Source organism: Drosophila subobscura, chromosome A, assembly GCF_008121235.1.
Source record: "Drosophila subobscura isolate 14011-0131.10 chromosome A, UCBerk_Dsub_1.0, whole genome shotgun sequence".
NCBI lineage: Eukaryota > Metazoa > Arthropoda > Insecta > Diptera > Drosophilidae > Drosophila > Drosophila subobscura.
This window is the reverse complement of record NC_048530.1, coordinates 14,461,995-14,476,050: the sequence shown is the minus strand read 5'-3', so window position 1 is coordinate 14,476,050 and position 14,056 is coordinate 14,461,995. Positions and strand designations below refer to the sequence as shown.

The 14,056-nt window shown below is 51.6% G+C and overlaps 4 protein-coding genes across 4 annotated transcripts; 1 reads left to right on the top strand and 3 right to left on the bottom strand.

The window, feature by feature from the left end:
* Positions 1-171: 171 nt before the first annotated feature.
* On the bottom strand, positions 172-5,893 carry LOC117903291 (ABC transporter A family member 2). The gene is made up of 10 exons (XM_034815221.1): positions 5,578-5,893; positions 4,908-5,496; positions 4,700-4,843; positions 3,053-4,568; positions 2,483-2,993; positions 1,732-2,417; positions 1,533-1,671; positions 637-1,479; positions 486-551; positions 172-427 (listed from the first exon to the last, which is right to left on the bottom strand). Exons 1-10 carry the CDS (start codon positions 5,793-5,795, stop codon positions 178-180), a joined length of 4,962 nt encoding a protein of 1,653 aa, XP_034671112.1. The 5' UTR covers positions 5,796-5,893; the 3' UTR covers positions 172-177.
* Positions 5,894-6,079: 186 nt separating this feature from the next.
* On the top strand, positions 6,080-9,640 carry LOC117903293 (protein GPR107). Its single transcript, XM_034815223.1, has 6 exons — positions 6,080-6,429; positions 6,554-6,664; positions 6,727-6,872; positions 6,934-7,930; positions 7,990-8,391; positions 8,465-9,640. The coding sequence occupies exons 1-6, from the start codon at positions 6,289-6,291 to the stop codon at positions 9,056-9,058; spliced, it is 2,391 nt and encodes a 796-aa protein (XP_034671114.1). The 5' UTR covers positions 6,080-6,288; the 3' UTR covers positions 9,059-9,640.
* A 253-nt stretch (positions 9,641-9,893) lies between these two features.
* Positions 9,894-11,658, bottom strand: LOC117895770 (gustatory receptor 8a). The gene is given in 7 exon segments (XM_034803664.1): positions 9,894-9,968; positions 10,032-10,125; positions 10,205-10,275; positions 10,339-10,428; positions 10,492-10,643; positions 10,694-11,195; positions 11,198-11,658. Coding segments are annotated over 7 exon segments (1,338 nt in total). The 5' UTR covers positions 11,552-11,658.
* A 354-nt stretch (positions 11,659-12,012) lies between these two features.
* On the bottom strand, positions 12,013-13,419 carry LOC117903295. Its single transcript, XM_034815224.1, has one exon. The coding sequence runs from the start codon at positions 13,294-13,296 to the stop codon at positions 12,115-12,117; it is 1,182 nt and encodes a 393-aa protein (XP_034671115.1). The 5' UTR covers positions 13,297-13,419; the 3' UTR covers positions 12,013-12,114.
* Positions 13,420-14,056: the final 637 nt, after the last annotated feature.

Genomic DNA, 14,056 nt, shown 5'->3' with positions numbered 1-14,056 from the left:
ATCGTTAATTATTGAATATGGGAAGACAGCCTAAGGACAATGGCTTCTAAAAAATATATGTACATGCTTATAGGAGTATGTATATGTGTATGTGAATTCAAGGCTGGGAATGCTTTGGTTTTGACCCAATTTAAAGTTTGACTTTTGCTTTTTTTTCTGTGCTGTTTCGTGGTTTGGTTATTTCTTGCGTTTGCCCTTGCCCGATGGATTGGTGAAACGATGCAATTGCCCATTCGAGCCGATGCGACGCTTCAGCTCCGCACGCATCTCGTGGACCTGCTCAACCACACTGTTCACATCCGCCTGGTAAATGCAATAGTCCTGGATATTCAATCGCATTTTGTTCTTCTCCAAGCTGCCATACAAATACGAATAAACAATATCGCCAACGGGCACATAATACTTAAGCCAATGATTTGTATGCGAACTGAAAGAAATAATTAATGGAGGAGATACATAGATATATAATAGATTATTATACATACACCAATACCGATTTGTCGTGCAAAAAGTTGACAAATCTGGCCAAGTTTTCCATATCTTTGCGCAAACTGTAGAAGGAAAAGGCGTGAGTGCCGGCCGACATACATATGAAAGCGAAAATGAATTTAAAGGGAATATTTGTGGGGTTCTTACTGCTCCAGCGTTTCGGCGACCGTCTTGCCATCGCGTATGAGGCGCACCTCCAGATAGAAGCCCGTGCTGTACTTGTAGCGCAGATACTGCAGGCTGCCCAGGGAGACCATCTCGGAGTCGTGCAGGAGTATGATGAAATCGCCGAGCTTCTTGCACTCGAGCTCATCGTTGGTGGCAAATATCACCGTCTTGCCGCAGTGCCGTATGTAGCGTAATATGTTCCAGATTTCGTCGCGCGTGGTGCCGGGCAGGCCGCATGTGGGCTCGTCCAGGACGAGTATCTTGTTGTGGGCCACCAGGGCGAGGGCCACGTTCAGTTTGCGCAGCTTCTCGGCGGTGAGATTGCCGCATTTGCGATGCATCCAGCCCGTCATGTTCAGCATGAGGCACATGTCGCGCATCTTCTCGCTGATCTTTGGCTCCGGCACGCCGCGTATCATGCACAGCAGACGGATGTGCTCGCGCGGTGTGAGCTCCATGAGCAGGCCCGCATGCTGCGGACAGTAGCCCATGTAGGTGCGTATCTTGTCGGTGTCCAGCTTGAGGTCCAGCCCGCGGACATAGATCTCGCCGAAGGCGAAGCCATCGATGCCCACCAGCTGGCGCACCAAGTGACTCTTGCCCGAATTCCGGCGGCCATAGATGCCCATGCTCATGTACTTGTTGAGGGCAAAGGAGACGGTGTTCAGCCGCGTGCCCGTCATGGGCACCTTGGCCTCCACTTGATCGACCAGGAACACAGACTGCTTGCACTTGGTCATGTCGGATTCGGCTATCTTCAGCTTCACATCGGCCATGTCGGCATCGTCAAAGGGATATGTGGCCGTGCGTAGATCGTGCAAGCTACAAACGAAAAGGTTAAGCAGCTTAAGCAGGAACTTGGGCCTGGGGCTTACTCTCTGGATGAATGATATTTCTTCTCCCTGCGATGCAGCTCAATCCAAAAGATGAGCAGGCCACCCAACAGGCCCGACACAAGCATATAGACAATGGCTGGCATAATGCCCGGCGAACTCCATGCGAAATACGAATGAACTGAGCAAAGAAAAAGGCAAATTAGAGCTTGAAAATGCCGAAGATTGGGCCGCCACTTACATTCACAATTGGGCACCATCTCCTGCATGTTCTCCAGTGTGCAGGATGGTGTCTTCTCGCACTTGTCCTGGCAGAGCATCTCCTCCAGGCACTGCGTGTAAATGTTGCTGATGCCATCGAGCATCGAGAAGCCCGGGAAGAGGCAGGCGCCGTAGAAGAAAATCTCATTGCTGTTGGCCACATCCCAGTAGAAAATGTAGAGCACAATGCCCGTGAGGCCGTGCAGCAGGAGCGAGGAGAGGAAGGCTCGTATGCGCGAGGTATTCACATAGAACGACAGCACGTAGGTGTGGGTGAGGGCGGCAAAGCCATAGAGGCACATCAGCACCAGTATGAGGAAGTTCTCATACGAGCCAAAGCCACCGATGCCCATCACGGCCATAATTACGACAATAATCACCGAGTAGATGAGGTACGTGAACAGGTCCCAGAACATGTTCACGCCCCAATAGATGGGCATGCCCAGGCCGGCAATGATCTGCAGGATCCTCAGCTGTGAGATCTGCTCCTCGACGATGGGTATAATGAAGACAGAGACGGCCAGCGGCAGGATGCAGCCCAATGCCAGCGGCGCATTCATGTGAGCAATCTTATTGTCTATCAGATTGATCTTCATGCTCAGCTGTGTGGGCAGCGGATGATTGGTGACCAAAGCGAAATGTTCCTTGTCATCGGGATACGCCAATCTGCAAATGGCAGAATGATAATTAGTTGGAGAACAGAGAAGAGAGAGGGGAGAGGGTTAACCCACTTGAGAATCTCGTTGTGCAGCAGATTGAGCGTCATTGGCGCCGAATGGAATATGTCCTGTGTGATGTAGCCATTCCAAATCTGATCGCCATCCTGTTCGACGGCGCCGAGGCTCTTCAGTTCGTTGACTTTCTTGAGATCATCGCGATAGCGACCCTTCTCGCACTTGAACGAGTTCGGTGTAAAGGAGCTCATCATGTGTCCCTGCCGCTTGTAGTGATGCGTCCTCGTCAGCGAGTGAATGTCCACGTAGCCGCAGCCCTTGATGTCCGGCATGTTGTTAACATCAGCGGCGGCGGTGAAGCCAATCTGGATGACATTCGAGCGCACCTCGGGCACGTCCAGCAGCACCGACATCTTGGCAATGATCGCTATCAGGATGAAGCTGGTGAAGATCATGATTATGGGCCAGATATTGGGCGCCGAGTGGATCATCTTCTTGTAGAACATGGCACGTATGCGCTGGCGCCGCAGCTGCTTCTCGGACACCACCTGATACTTGAAGGTTTGTGCTGCAAGGAGACATTGGGGGGAGCATATACAGAGGAGAACTCTCTTTCTGGCTACTCACTGACATCCGGTATGATTTGCTTTTGCAAGCGAAACGACTTGACCAGCTTCATGTAGGTGTCGGCCAGCTCGGTGCTCACGATGCGAAAGTAATCAATGCCCAGCCGATTGCGATCCGATTCCAGGTGCAGGCAGAGCTTCTGCAGGCGCGGGCGACTCGATAGGGGAATCCTGTAGGTGAGCGTGTCGCCAATTTCGTTGTCGGGCTGCACGCGCGGCAGGAACTGATTGATAAAGTCCGTAATGGGCTCGGCGGGCACGTGCGGCTTCTTCGTGACCACCATATCCAGCATGCCAATGAACTTGGAGCGCAGGAAGAAGGATGTGCCGCTGGCCTCGAGCACGCCCAGATTGAGTATGGCCACGCGGTCGGCCACATGCTCCGCCTCGCCCACACTGTACGTGGCCACCACAATGGCGCGCGTCTCCTTCTCCTGGTTGATGATCGCCCAGAAGCTCTGCGCCTCGCCGCCCGTCAGCTTCAGCGTGGGCTCCTCGAGGATCACGAGCTGCGTGTTGCCCGCCAGGCAGCAGCAGAGCGCCACCAGACGGCGGCTGGCATAGCTCAGCTGGCCGATCTTCGTGCCGCGGCTCTCGATGTGCTGGTCGAGCAGCGTCAGCCACTTGCGCTTCTCGATCTTGAAGCGGTCCTCGTCCTCGCGTCGCAGCTTCAGACGCACATGGTACTCGATGGTCTGCTGCACGGTCAGGTGGCGACTCAGCCCGTGCTCGTCGAAGCGAAAATCCACCAGGTGGCGTGTCGTGCCCTTCGGCGTGTAGCCGTTGCCCAACACGGAGACGGTGCCGCGCAGCGGGAACTTTAGGCCGGCCATAAGGCGCAGGAGGGTGAGCTTGCCGGAGCCAATGTGGCCGAGTATGGCCAGAATCTCGCCCTTGTAGACGCGCAGCGAGACATTCTTGAGTATCTTCTGCTCGGACTCGTGATGCGAGGTGCTCACGTGCTTCAGGCGCACCATCTCCTCGCTGCCGGCGTCGACAAACTCAAAATTTTGCCAGCTGGGCGATCGGCCCACGTACATGGAGCCCTCGCTCCTTTGTGTGTCCTCGCGCGGCTTGTTCCGCAGCACGCGGCGACTCAGCAGACGGCCGGGACAGCGCCACTGCACCAAGAAGAAGACCAGCAGGTAGATGATGATGCAGCACGCTGCCGAGGCATAAAGCACTGCAAAGTCGTAGTAAGTGAGGTCCCTGGGATAGTCGATGACGTGATGGAAGAGCTGCATGCAGAAGCTGAACTGCGTGTTGAAGAACGACACCAGTATGAAGGCCACGTAGTAGCTGTGCACGTCCCAGTAGCGATCCAGGATGATGCCAAATGCCGCATAGGAGAACAGCCACATGACCAGGCCGAAGAGCACGCCGTTGATGGGATTGGCAAAGAGCTTGGCCACCACCAAGGCGGTGAGTATCAGCTCAATGTAGTAGATAAATATGAATAACATTGCTCCGGCCATGGCCTCGACCGTGTAGTCGCCATCTTCCATTACCCAAAATATCTGTTTTGAAGCGGAGAGAGAGGAACAACGGATTATTTGAGTGTTGCAAAGCGATCGCTGTGACAGTGTTGTCAAGTAGCCAACCATCGACTATCGATCGTTGCATTTGGAAATGCACAATTAAAACGTACAATCAAAACCAAAAGTGCCCCAAGTCCTGTCACCATCAAACGCAGCATTAACACCAAAAACAAACAGGAATACTGCGTGCAGAAAGAGAAGCCATAGTGCCACTGGTGTACCATAACGCCATCCTCCAGCTGACCAGCGATGTTCTATAAACGGATGGGAAAATTGGATTCTTCTCTGTGACGGGACGGGAACCCGGACGCGACTCACCCTGATAATATTCAAGAATGGCAAAAGAAAGATGAAATTGTATAGAAACGCGGGCATCCGGACGAGGGTCATCATGGCACAGGGTTCAGTTGCAGCCTTTAGTCGTATGTTGAAGACCTCCACCTGGGGCTCGGTGTATTTCTTGGGATATTTCTTGGCCAGTTGGTGGTACCATTGCAGGAATATGTGATGCTGCACCTGGAGGAAGCCCTCGCGTATGTAGAGATCCTGTTTCGTATCCGTGTCCTTGGCGTTGTCGCGCTTCTCGCGCACGGCGCCCGTGCAGCGTGTCAGCCAGAGGCGATCCTCGGTGAGGAAGGGCTTTATGGTGCGAAACTCGCTGGGGAAACGTATCGAAATGGAGAGGCTCTTGGGTGCCTCGGTTTTGGGCGAGTCGTGGAACACGATGCCGGCCAGTGTGGTGCGCTCATCGAACTGCTTCTGCATATCCTCATTGCTCGTGTACCCCAGGATGCCCAGCATGCCCAGACTCTCTTGCACGCCCTTGGTCAGCATTTCGGTAATCTCCGATTTGGGTGCGTATGCCAAATAGTACTTGATTTTATCCCGCTTCTTATCGACCATATTCCTTTGTGGTGGGTGGGAAAGTATCAGTATGCAGTGGCTTACCCCCTGCCCAGATGGGCTGGCCTTAGGCCTTTTGGCTTACGATAGAATATCGAGGTCGTTCAGCTTATGGGCGACGACCACGTGCTCGCGATCGGTGTCGGCCCGTGGGAATAGCAGCTGCTTCGTGTGCGCTATGGGATTCCCCTGGATCAGTATCATGATAATCACCATGACAATGGCCTCGAACAGCACTCGGCGCCATTGGTTCTTCTCGATTTGAATGTAGCGCTTGAACAGCAGACCAAATCTTGCTGTCATATTGAAATTTAATGGGCCCCTCAATGGTGTCGGGGCGTGGTTCAACTAAAACTAAGTATTTGCAATGATTGTGTGTAGCCAGTTACTAGCTACGTTTTGATTACTTCATAATAAACAACGCACAAAGAAACATTGTTCTCCAAGCATATTTCGATTTCCTTATTTTGCCTCCGTATATGTGCGGTATATTTTGAGATTGCGAAGGTATATTTCGGTATATTCGCGAGGGCCAGGAGGGTATATTTGAGCGATAAATTCGAGGTCACACTGGCCAGGTGGCGTATTGGTTTGATAAAAAAGAAAATTAAAACTAAATAAATGTGATAAAGGTGTGAAAAATTCTGAATTGTAGTGGCAAACGAAACCAATCAATTGGTATATTTGCCATCCAAGCAGGCACATAGTAACTTGTTGTCTATTCCGGCACAGAGTCACAAAAGTGCCACGAGACGACAACATCAAGAGAGAGAGACGAAAATTGAACAGAAAAAAAATGCGTGCGCTGAGGATATTCGCGAAGCAGGCGCCACCGGCGCACATCTTTAATATTAAATCAATAGTTTTGCTAGTTATTGTCACACTATCAAGCGCTCCCCATGCTGTGCTGTCGCGCAAACATCACCTGGAAGTTCGCGTAAGTTTTGTGGAAGAGACAGACACCGCCCCCCCACCAAGGCCCCTGTCCCAACCCATCCCCGAACCGGCAATGCCAATGGGCTCATATTTCCTTCTAACCCACAACCACTTATCACACACAGAACGATATGCGGCCCTACATAGCACTGAGCACATTCGGCTTCTACACCAATGGCCATCTGGATGTGCAGCTCAGTAAGCTGACGATTGACGGTGAGAATTCCGGGGACTTGGTAAGTGTGAAAAGGAGAAAACTATGAGTTTAAAGCTCTTCTAACTGCTCTTGTCTGTGCAGTTTGGCCTGTCGCTGGACAAGACCACCATTGACCAATTGAATCCCTATCTGGACTCGCATCAAAACAAATGCATCCTCGAGGAGCCGCCAAATATGCAGACCAGCGGACCCATACTATTCTTTGTGCTCGATCTGAAGGAGCTAAAGTGAGTTGTCACACATGTACAACCTACACACATACACTAACACACTTCTCTGCTGTTACAGAGTGCGCGTCAAGTGCTCCCCCGAATGGAACAATAAACACATCTACAAGGATATCGCCTCGCGCCACAAGCGCAACTCCTTGGCCAAGGTCAGTGACTCGGTGCTGTTCCGGCAGCGTCGCGATGCACCGCCACAGTACTCTGCCGAAGGTGCCGATGACATGGACGAGCATTCAGTGGAGGAGCCCATGGATACGGAGGAGCTGCGACAGCCACATGCCCTGAAACCATCGCCTTCAATCGCCGTTGTGGGTAAAATCGAAGTGCCAGCCGATGTGAAGCCCAGCCCCAAAGCGAAGGAGGGAGTTGCTGCTGTAGCTCCTGCTCCAGCTGTAGCTGCTGCTCCTTCAGCTGCTGCTGCTGCTGCTGCTCGTCCTGCTGATCCGGTTAGAGTGCACAGCTATGCTGTAGCCGAGGATGAAAAGGATGCACCAGTCAAGATTCCTGAACAACTTACCCTGGACAAGGAGCGTATTAAATCGTTAATGAATTCCATAAACAAACCACCGAAAAAATCGCAAATCAAACCAGAGGCTGCTGCTGCTGCTGCAGCTGTACCAAAGGATGAGGACGAAGATTATCTTGCACCCGACCCCAAGCAGGAGCCAGTGGAAGTGCCAAAGGTGGCTTCAATACCGCCACCATCACCACCGAAAGCCGCTGCACCAGACACTGAATCCGACAAGATGAAAGCCGACATCGACAACGATGCCGAAGAAGTAGCGCCAGCTCCAGTTAATCCCTTTCCCTCGGAGCAACTGGGCCCCTTCCCCGGCGAAAGTCTGTCCGACAATAGCTTGTACAGTTCGTACAAGCAATCGCAGGATGCACTGTGCAAGGACTCCACGCTGCCACTGGACAGGCAGGTCATTCAGGGTGTGACTTACTACAACTTTACCTTCTCCATGCTGGTGGCCACACTGCAGGACGAGGGCCTCTACAACCTGTACTTCCATGCCTGTCCCAATTACTATGCGCCCAAAATAGTGTCCTTTAATGTGAGTACAGCCGAAGGGGGAGGGCAGTTAGATGCTAAAAATCAACTATTTTGTTGCAGGTGGACATTGAAGAGAACAACAACGGCAACTATCTGTCGGCGGGGGAGATGCCCCTGCCCGCTCTGTACTTTATGATGAGTCTGCTCTTCTTTCTGTCCGGACTGTTCTGGGTGTTCATTCTGAAGAAGAGCAAGCATACTGTGTACAAAATTCACTACCTGATGGCTGTGCTGGTGTTCCTCAAGTCGCTCTCCCTGATGTTCCACTCGATCAACTATCATTTCATTGAGAAGCGCGGCGAGCATGTCGAGACGTGGGCCATACTCTACTACATCGCACATCTGCTGAAGGGCGCTGTGCTCTTCATAACCATCGTACTCATTGGCACCGGCTGGACCTTCATCAAGCACATACTCTCGGACAAGGACAAGAAGATCTTTATGATTGTGATTCCACTGCAGGTGAGTGACACTCCATACTGAGTGCTTCTAACATTCATTTTGGACTTTTCTCTCTGTTCCTCTGTTTGCATAGATCCTGGCTAATGTGGCGCAAATCATCACAGATGAATCGGATCAGAGCGATGCCGAATTCCGCACCTGGCACAACATTTTCTTCTTTGTGGATCTGCTGTGCTGCGGCGCCATACTGTTTCCCATTGTGTGGTCGATACGCCATTTGCATGAGGCCTCGGCCACCGATGGCAAGGCGGCCATCAATTTGCGCAAGCTGAAGCTCTTCCGCCAGTTCTACATTATGATCGTTTGCTACATTTACTTCACGCGCATCATTGTCGATCTGCTGCAGATGACTGTCGTGTTCCAGTATGCCTGGCTGGACGAGATGTTTCGCGAGATGGCCACCTATGTGTTCTTCGTGCTGACGGGCTACAAATTCCGACCTGTATCGTCGCATCCATACTTCACGGTGCCCGACGACGATGACGATGATGAGGTGGAGGTGCTCACTGGCTCCGGCCTCACCGAAACGGTGCATCGCATCAAGCCACTGAATCGCAGTGGCAGCCATGGCACTGGGTCCACTGGTGGCATCACCATCATCGAGGGCAATGAGGATGAGCGCGAGAATCTAATCGCGAAACGAGAATCAAGTCATGAATACGATTAGGCGATAAGGCAGCACCCTCCTTCATCCCCTTACCCATTGAACACACACAACAACAAGCAATCAAAATCCAATCTACATACATAATATTCCAATGCATAGTCTTTAGAGTCCTGAGCCCAGATCTTCGCCGTTAAACTCTAGGCAATAGGCAGAGACCCCAGAGGTTGTGCGTGTGCGTGAGTGTGTGTGTGTGGCAGGTCTTTATTTGGATACACTACAAATAATACTTGAGTTTAGATCATTATCGTACACCTAAGGCAGCAGAAGGAGCTACAACATTTCAGAATGGAACAGAGGAAAATAATCTCAATTTGTGCGGCAATCAAACGGCGCAACTTCAAGTAGACTCCACGGCGAGAGAGAGAGATGGATGGAGGGGAGAGCGAGGGAGAAGGCAACCCGTCCAGCGCCCACGCGGAAGACACATTTGTAAATAATTACTTAATAATCGAACGCACCGAACGCTGCTTCTGACTCTCCCTCCCTGCGCCCATCCTCCACTATTAATATATATAAACTACTATATACTGTATATGTTTAAATTTATGTATAATTTTAATGAATATAATAACAAAGCTTTAATACATAAACGAGGAGAGAACGCATCATATAACTAGTCCCCTTTGGATTTCCCCTGTGCAAACTTTGATTGAATCTTGCACTTGAATGAATGTTCTTTTACTTGAGTTCTAGTTCATGATTTTTACCAAACTCTCTAGAGTTTTTTTAGATAGAAAACAAAGCAGTTTCGTAATTGTGCCTTTGGGATTTTATGCCTTGTATTTTATGCCACAAGTGTAGTTCCAGTTCCACTTGTGGTACAAATGTGTGGAGGCTACCAATATTGATTGCTCAACTTTGGTATAAGCTGAATGGTGTAGATGATGTAGGTGCCCACCGAGCAGGCAATCTGTAAGCGCAAAAAGAATCAGAAATTCCGCACTGAATGGGCAGAAGACGCTGGAGGACTCACCCGCGTGAGCAGACAACAGTCCAGGATGGTGATGCCCAGGCAATTGATGCGCAGCGGCTGATGAAGGATTTGCAAAGAAATTTCGTAATTGTGCCTTTGGGATTTTATGCTTTTTATTTTATGCCACAAGTGTAGTTCCAGTTCCACTTGTGGTGCAAATGTGTGGAGGCTACCAATATTGATTGCTCAACTTTGGTATAAGCTGAATGGTGTAGATGATGTAGGTGCCCACCGAGCAGGCAATCTGTAAGCGCAAAAAGAATCAGAAATTCCGCACTGAATGGGCAGAAGACGCTGGAGGACTCACCCGCGTGAGCAGGCAACAGTCCAGGATGGTGATGCCCAGGCAATTGATGCGCAGCGGCTGATGAAGGATTTGCAAAGAAAAGTTTTGAATCTGCAAAGAAATTTCAAATAAGATGACTAAAAAAAGGAAGAAGCCAGCGGGAGGGAGACGCACCTGCAGGGAGAGTTCTGGAAAGCTGCAGCAGCCCGTGTCCGTGACAATATTGTGCAGCTGATGGGCTATTCGTGGCAACATCACCATGCAGCTCTGCGAGGCATAGATGAAGGCGGGTATCTCAATCAAGGCGGGAAAAATCAGCGAGTAATCTGTGAGGATTCGAAGGATCAAAATGCACAGGCTAGAGCTTTGGACTCACCCAAATTAGCAATTTCTATGTAGATTGTGTAGTACATGAAATAGCAATCGACTGCAACCCTCACATAGATCGAGAGCAGAACGGCCAGGATGGAGTAGCAAAAGGCCCGCTGGAAGCAGCTGTACATCTCGTGCACATCGTTGTAGACGCACTGCTTCTGCAGCAGGCGACGGCGCAGGAAGTGCCCAAAGTCCTTGAAGCTGCGACCCGTTTCGCTGGCAAATCGCGAGTACTCGGCCAACAGGCACAGCTCCCGCTCGAGTTGGGCCAACTGCTGGCGCAGCAGCTCCATGTGCAGCACAAACTGCACATTCCGCAGGTACATGAGAAAGACGAGCGGCTCGAAGGTGCTCCAGAAGAGTGTCAAATGGATGTCGTAGGGCTGCACCTGCCACAGGCAAATATTGATGAGTATCTCCATCGCCAAGATGCCGTACAGCGAGATCAGGTAGCGTCGATGCTGAAGCAGCTCGCTGCGCAAGGAGACTGGACGCGACAGCCGACAGCCGAGGTGTTGCTGCTGCTGAGCTTCCCATGGAGCCACCAGAAGCGTGCCAGGGCCCGCTGGCTGGCCATTGTCTCCGCATAGATGGACAGCAGTGCGACTTCGCTGAATACGTACTTCAGAGCATCGTTCACGAAGCCGAACATGTCGCCCCTGTAGAGAAAGTCGAGATTGCTGGTCAGGCACACGGCCACCATGCCACTCAGCGCCAGCAGCAGGAACAGGCTCCAGGCGCGCAGCAGCTGGCGCGTCCTGCGCGGCCGCTCATCCCCTGGCAGGGGCAGGCCATGAAAGCCGAGCACCTGATAGACGCGCAGATGAAAGTGCAGGACATGGCCCAAACGGCCCCTCATCGTGAACTGGCCTGCAGACTGTCACTGCTCTCTGGCGCTAAGTGCGCTTAGCGCATCCCTGCGACGGATGATGGCGACTGCTGATTGGGGAATACCCTGGCAAGAGGCACCCATTGGCCATTTATGTGACTCACAAAATGCCTCGAATGCACAAGCGAAAAGTGCCAAAGAGAATGCTCGAGAACGCAATAGCAAACGAATCTACGTATGGAGCTTTCTTAGGGTATACTTCTAGTCGCACCTGCTTGCCCGTCTGCCCATGTAGACAGATATAATTTAAGCATATGGGTCGCCCGTTTGACTGACATAACTCATTTCATTAGCTTAAGTAGCCAACAGAGTTCGGGCCGCAGAGGAGTTCTCTCTCCCCGCTCTAAACCACTTTCCAACCGGTTCCCACACCACACACAGAAAACCACAGACAAATACGAGTGTATGGAGAGACGTGCGAGTACATTCAAGGTGAGAACCTACACATATATTTGTCTGCTCGGGAACTCTTATCAGCTATGAAAAAAAAGAAGGGCCAATAAATAAGTCTATAACTAGGGGAGGGTTGGGCGCTACAGATAGGGCCCACTGTACTGATAGCCACCGCCGCCGTAGCCCTGGACATGACCCACGTTGTAGCTGTCGACACCGTTGTACGTCTCGGCGGCGGCACTGTTGAAGCCTGTGGCCTCGGGCCAGTCCACCAGTGCCGGTCGACGACGACGCGCTGCAGCAGCTGGCGGCCCATAGGTGTCCGAGAGCTCATCCTCGTATCCAGTCAGCTGTGGGGATGGTCGGAAGCCCGTGCTGCTGCCGCTGCTGCTCGGCCTGGCGTAGTCATAGCCGTAGGCGGACGATGGACGATCCTCGGGTGCTTGCAGCGTGTAGGACGGAGCGCGGCCCGACTTGGCGCCGCGTCCAGCTTGGGTGTAGGGCGCTGAGTAGCTGTAGCCATGCTCCGCCTCCTGCTCAATGTGCTCCTCGACGGGCGCGGGCTCTGCATAGGCGCCACCAATGTGATTATGGGAATGATGCGAGTGATAGTGATAGCCCAGATCCTCATCGTCATCCTCCTCCACGTGATGGTGGTCATGGTGTGGCTTGTGGTGATGATGGGAATGGTGGTTGAGCGGGGCAGGCCGCGACTCAATCACGCGGTACGTCTCCACACTGTGCTCCGGATGATCCTCGTAGTCGTAGCCACCGTGGACTGCAGCAGGTGCAGCTGGAGCTGGCCTGGAGCCGTGCTGCTCCTCGATGATCGTGTAGGTGTTTACCTTCTTCTTGGGTGGCAGTGGCAGTGGCGGTGGCTTCTTGTTGAACGTCTCCGTTAGATGGGCGGCCAGCTCCTTGGCGTGATTCAGATAATCCGCGTGCTCGCTCATGTGCAGCGGCTTGTCCAGATCGGAGAGTATGACGCTCTCCAGCAGCGGACTGGGATGCTTCGGCTTGGGCGGTGCCACACGGCCACGCTGCAGGCGCTGCAGCTGGTGCGGATGCGGATGCGGATGGTGATGGTAATGGTGGATGACCTTGGCCACCTCGGGCTCACCGTCCTGCTCCTTGGGCACATGCACCTTGATGTGGACATACTCGTTGCCAAAAGCCTCCACCGAGGCACAGCAGAGCACCAGCGGCAGGAGGAGGAAGCTGAGGCTGGGAAGCGGCTTCTTCGAGTGCATTCTGCAGCTGTGTCTGTCGCTGGGTATGTGGTTCTGTTGAAGCGCGCACGCGGTCTGATTCGTGTTTGTCATCAGCCTATGGCCTATAGACCGCCGCCTTGCCAAAATTGGTTTAAACCGAAATCTTTCTTTTGTCAAAATTTATATACAACAGCCCAGGCCAGACGCGGCCAGACGAAGCTGCGACGACGCGGCACTTGACCTACGCGTCGGCCTGCGGGCATTTTTGGTAAGAGAGCAAAGCGATCCATGAGCAAAGTTGACCATTGAATGCTCTGCCCTGCCATTGCAGGGAGAACATGACTCTTGTATACTAATTCCCTCTAAACTCTTGGCTACTGATCTGCCATTTATAAATAATATATAGGTACAAATGCACTTTGTTCTGTTTCCTAATTACTCAGTTTATTTCCAGTAAGCACCTCTTAAAATTTAAGCGCTAAACGGCTAGTAATTGATGGATACTACTGCTGCTCGCACTCGTATGAGTACTTTAACAATGAATTATCACGTGCTAGACAGCACTTTAAAGGCGCATTAATACTATAGCTAAGGAAAACGCACTCTGAGTAGTGGCAAACATTTTTAAATGAATTAAATGAAACCGGGATCAACGACAGAGAGCCGCCAAGCAGCAAGCTGATTCTTTAAGGCACGCAAGATACACATAAATTCGAAGATACACGCGCAATAAAACAATTTATATTTAAGGAGAATATTACAAGTTCCAATTAAAACCTAAGAATAATCAATAATTGAATTCACTGAAATATTTCCACCTTCCCTGAGTCAATCGCCAATGCTGCCTTCGCCCAGCTGCAGCTAAAAGTGC

Bases quoted from the DNA above. Each gene is read 5' to 3' on its own strand.
- LOC117903291 (XM_034815221.1), bottom strand. From the start codon at position 5,795: ATGACAGCAAGATTTGGTCTGCTGTTCAAGCGCTACATTCAAATCGAG. The intron at 5,497-5,577 runs GTAAGCCAAAAG...CCCACCACAAAG, and splicing joins AACGACCTCGATATTCTATC to GAATATGGTCGATAAGAAGC. The intron at 4,844-4,907 runs GTGAGTCGCGTC...ATCCGTTTATAG, and splicing joins CATTCTTGAATATTATCAGG to AACATCGCTGGTCAGCTGGA.
- LOC117903293 (XM_034815223.1), top strand. From the start codon at position 6,289: ATGCGTGCGCTGAGGATATTCGCGAAGCAGGCGCCACCGGCGCACATC. The intron at 6,665-6,726 runs GTAAGTGTGAAA...TTGTCTGTGCAG, and splicing joins GTGAGAATTCCGGGGACTTG to TTTGGCCTGTCGCTGGACAA. The intron at 7,931-7,989 runs GTGAGTACAGCC...ATTTTGTTGCAG, and splicing joins CCAAAATAGTGTCCTTTAAT to GTGGACATTGAAGAGAACAA.
- LOC117903295 (XM_034815224.1), bottom strand. From the start codon at position 13,296: ATGACAAACACGAATCAGACCGCGTGCGCGCTTCAACAGAACCACATA.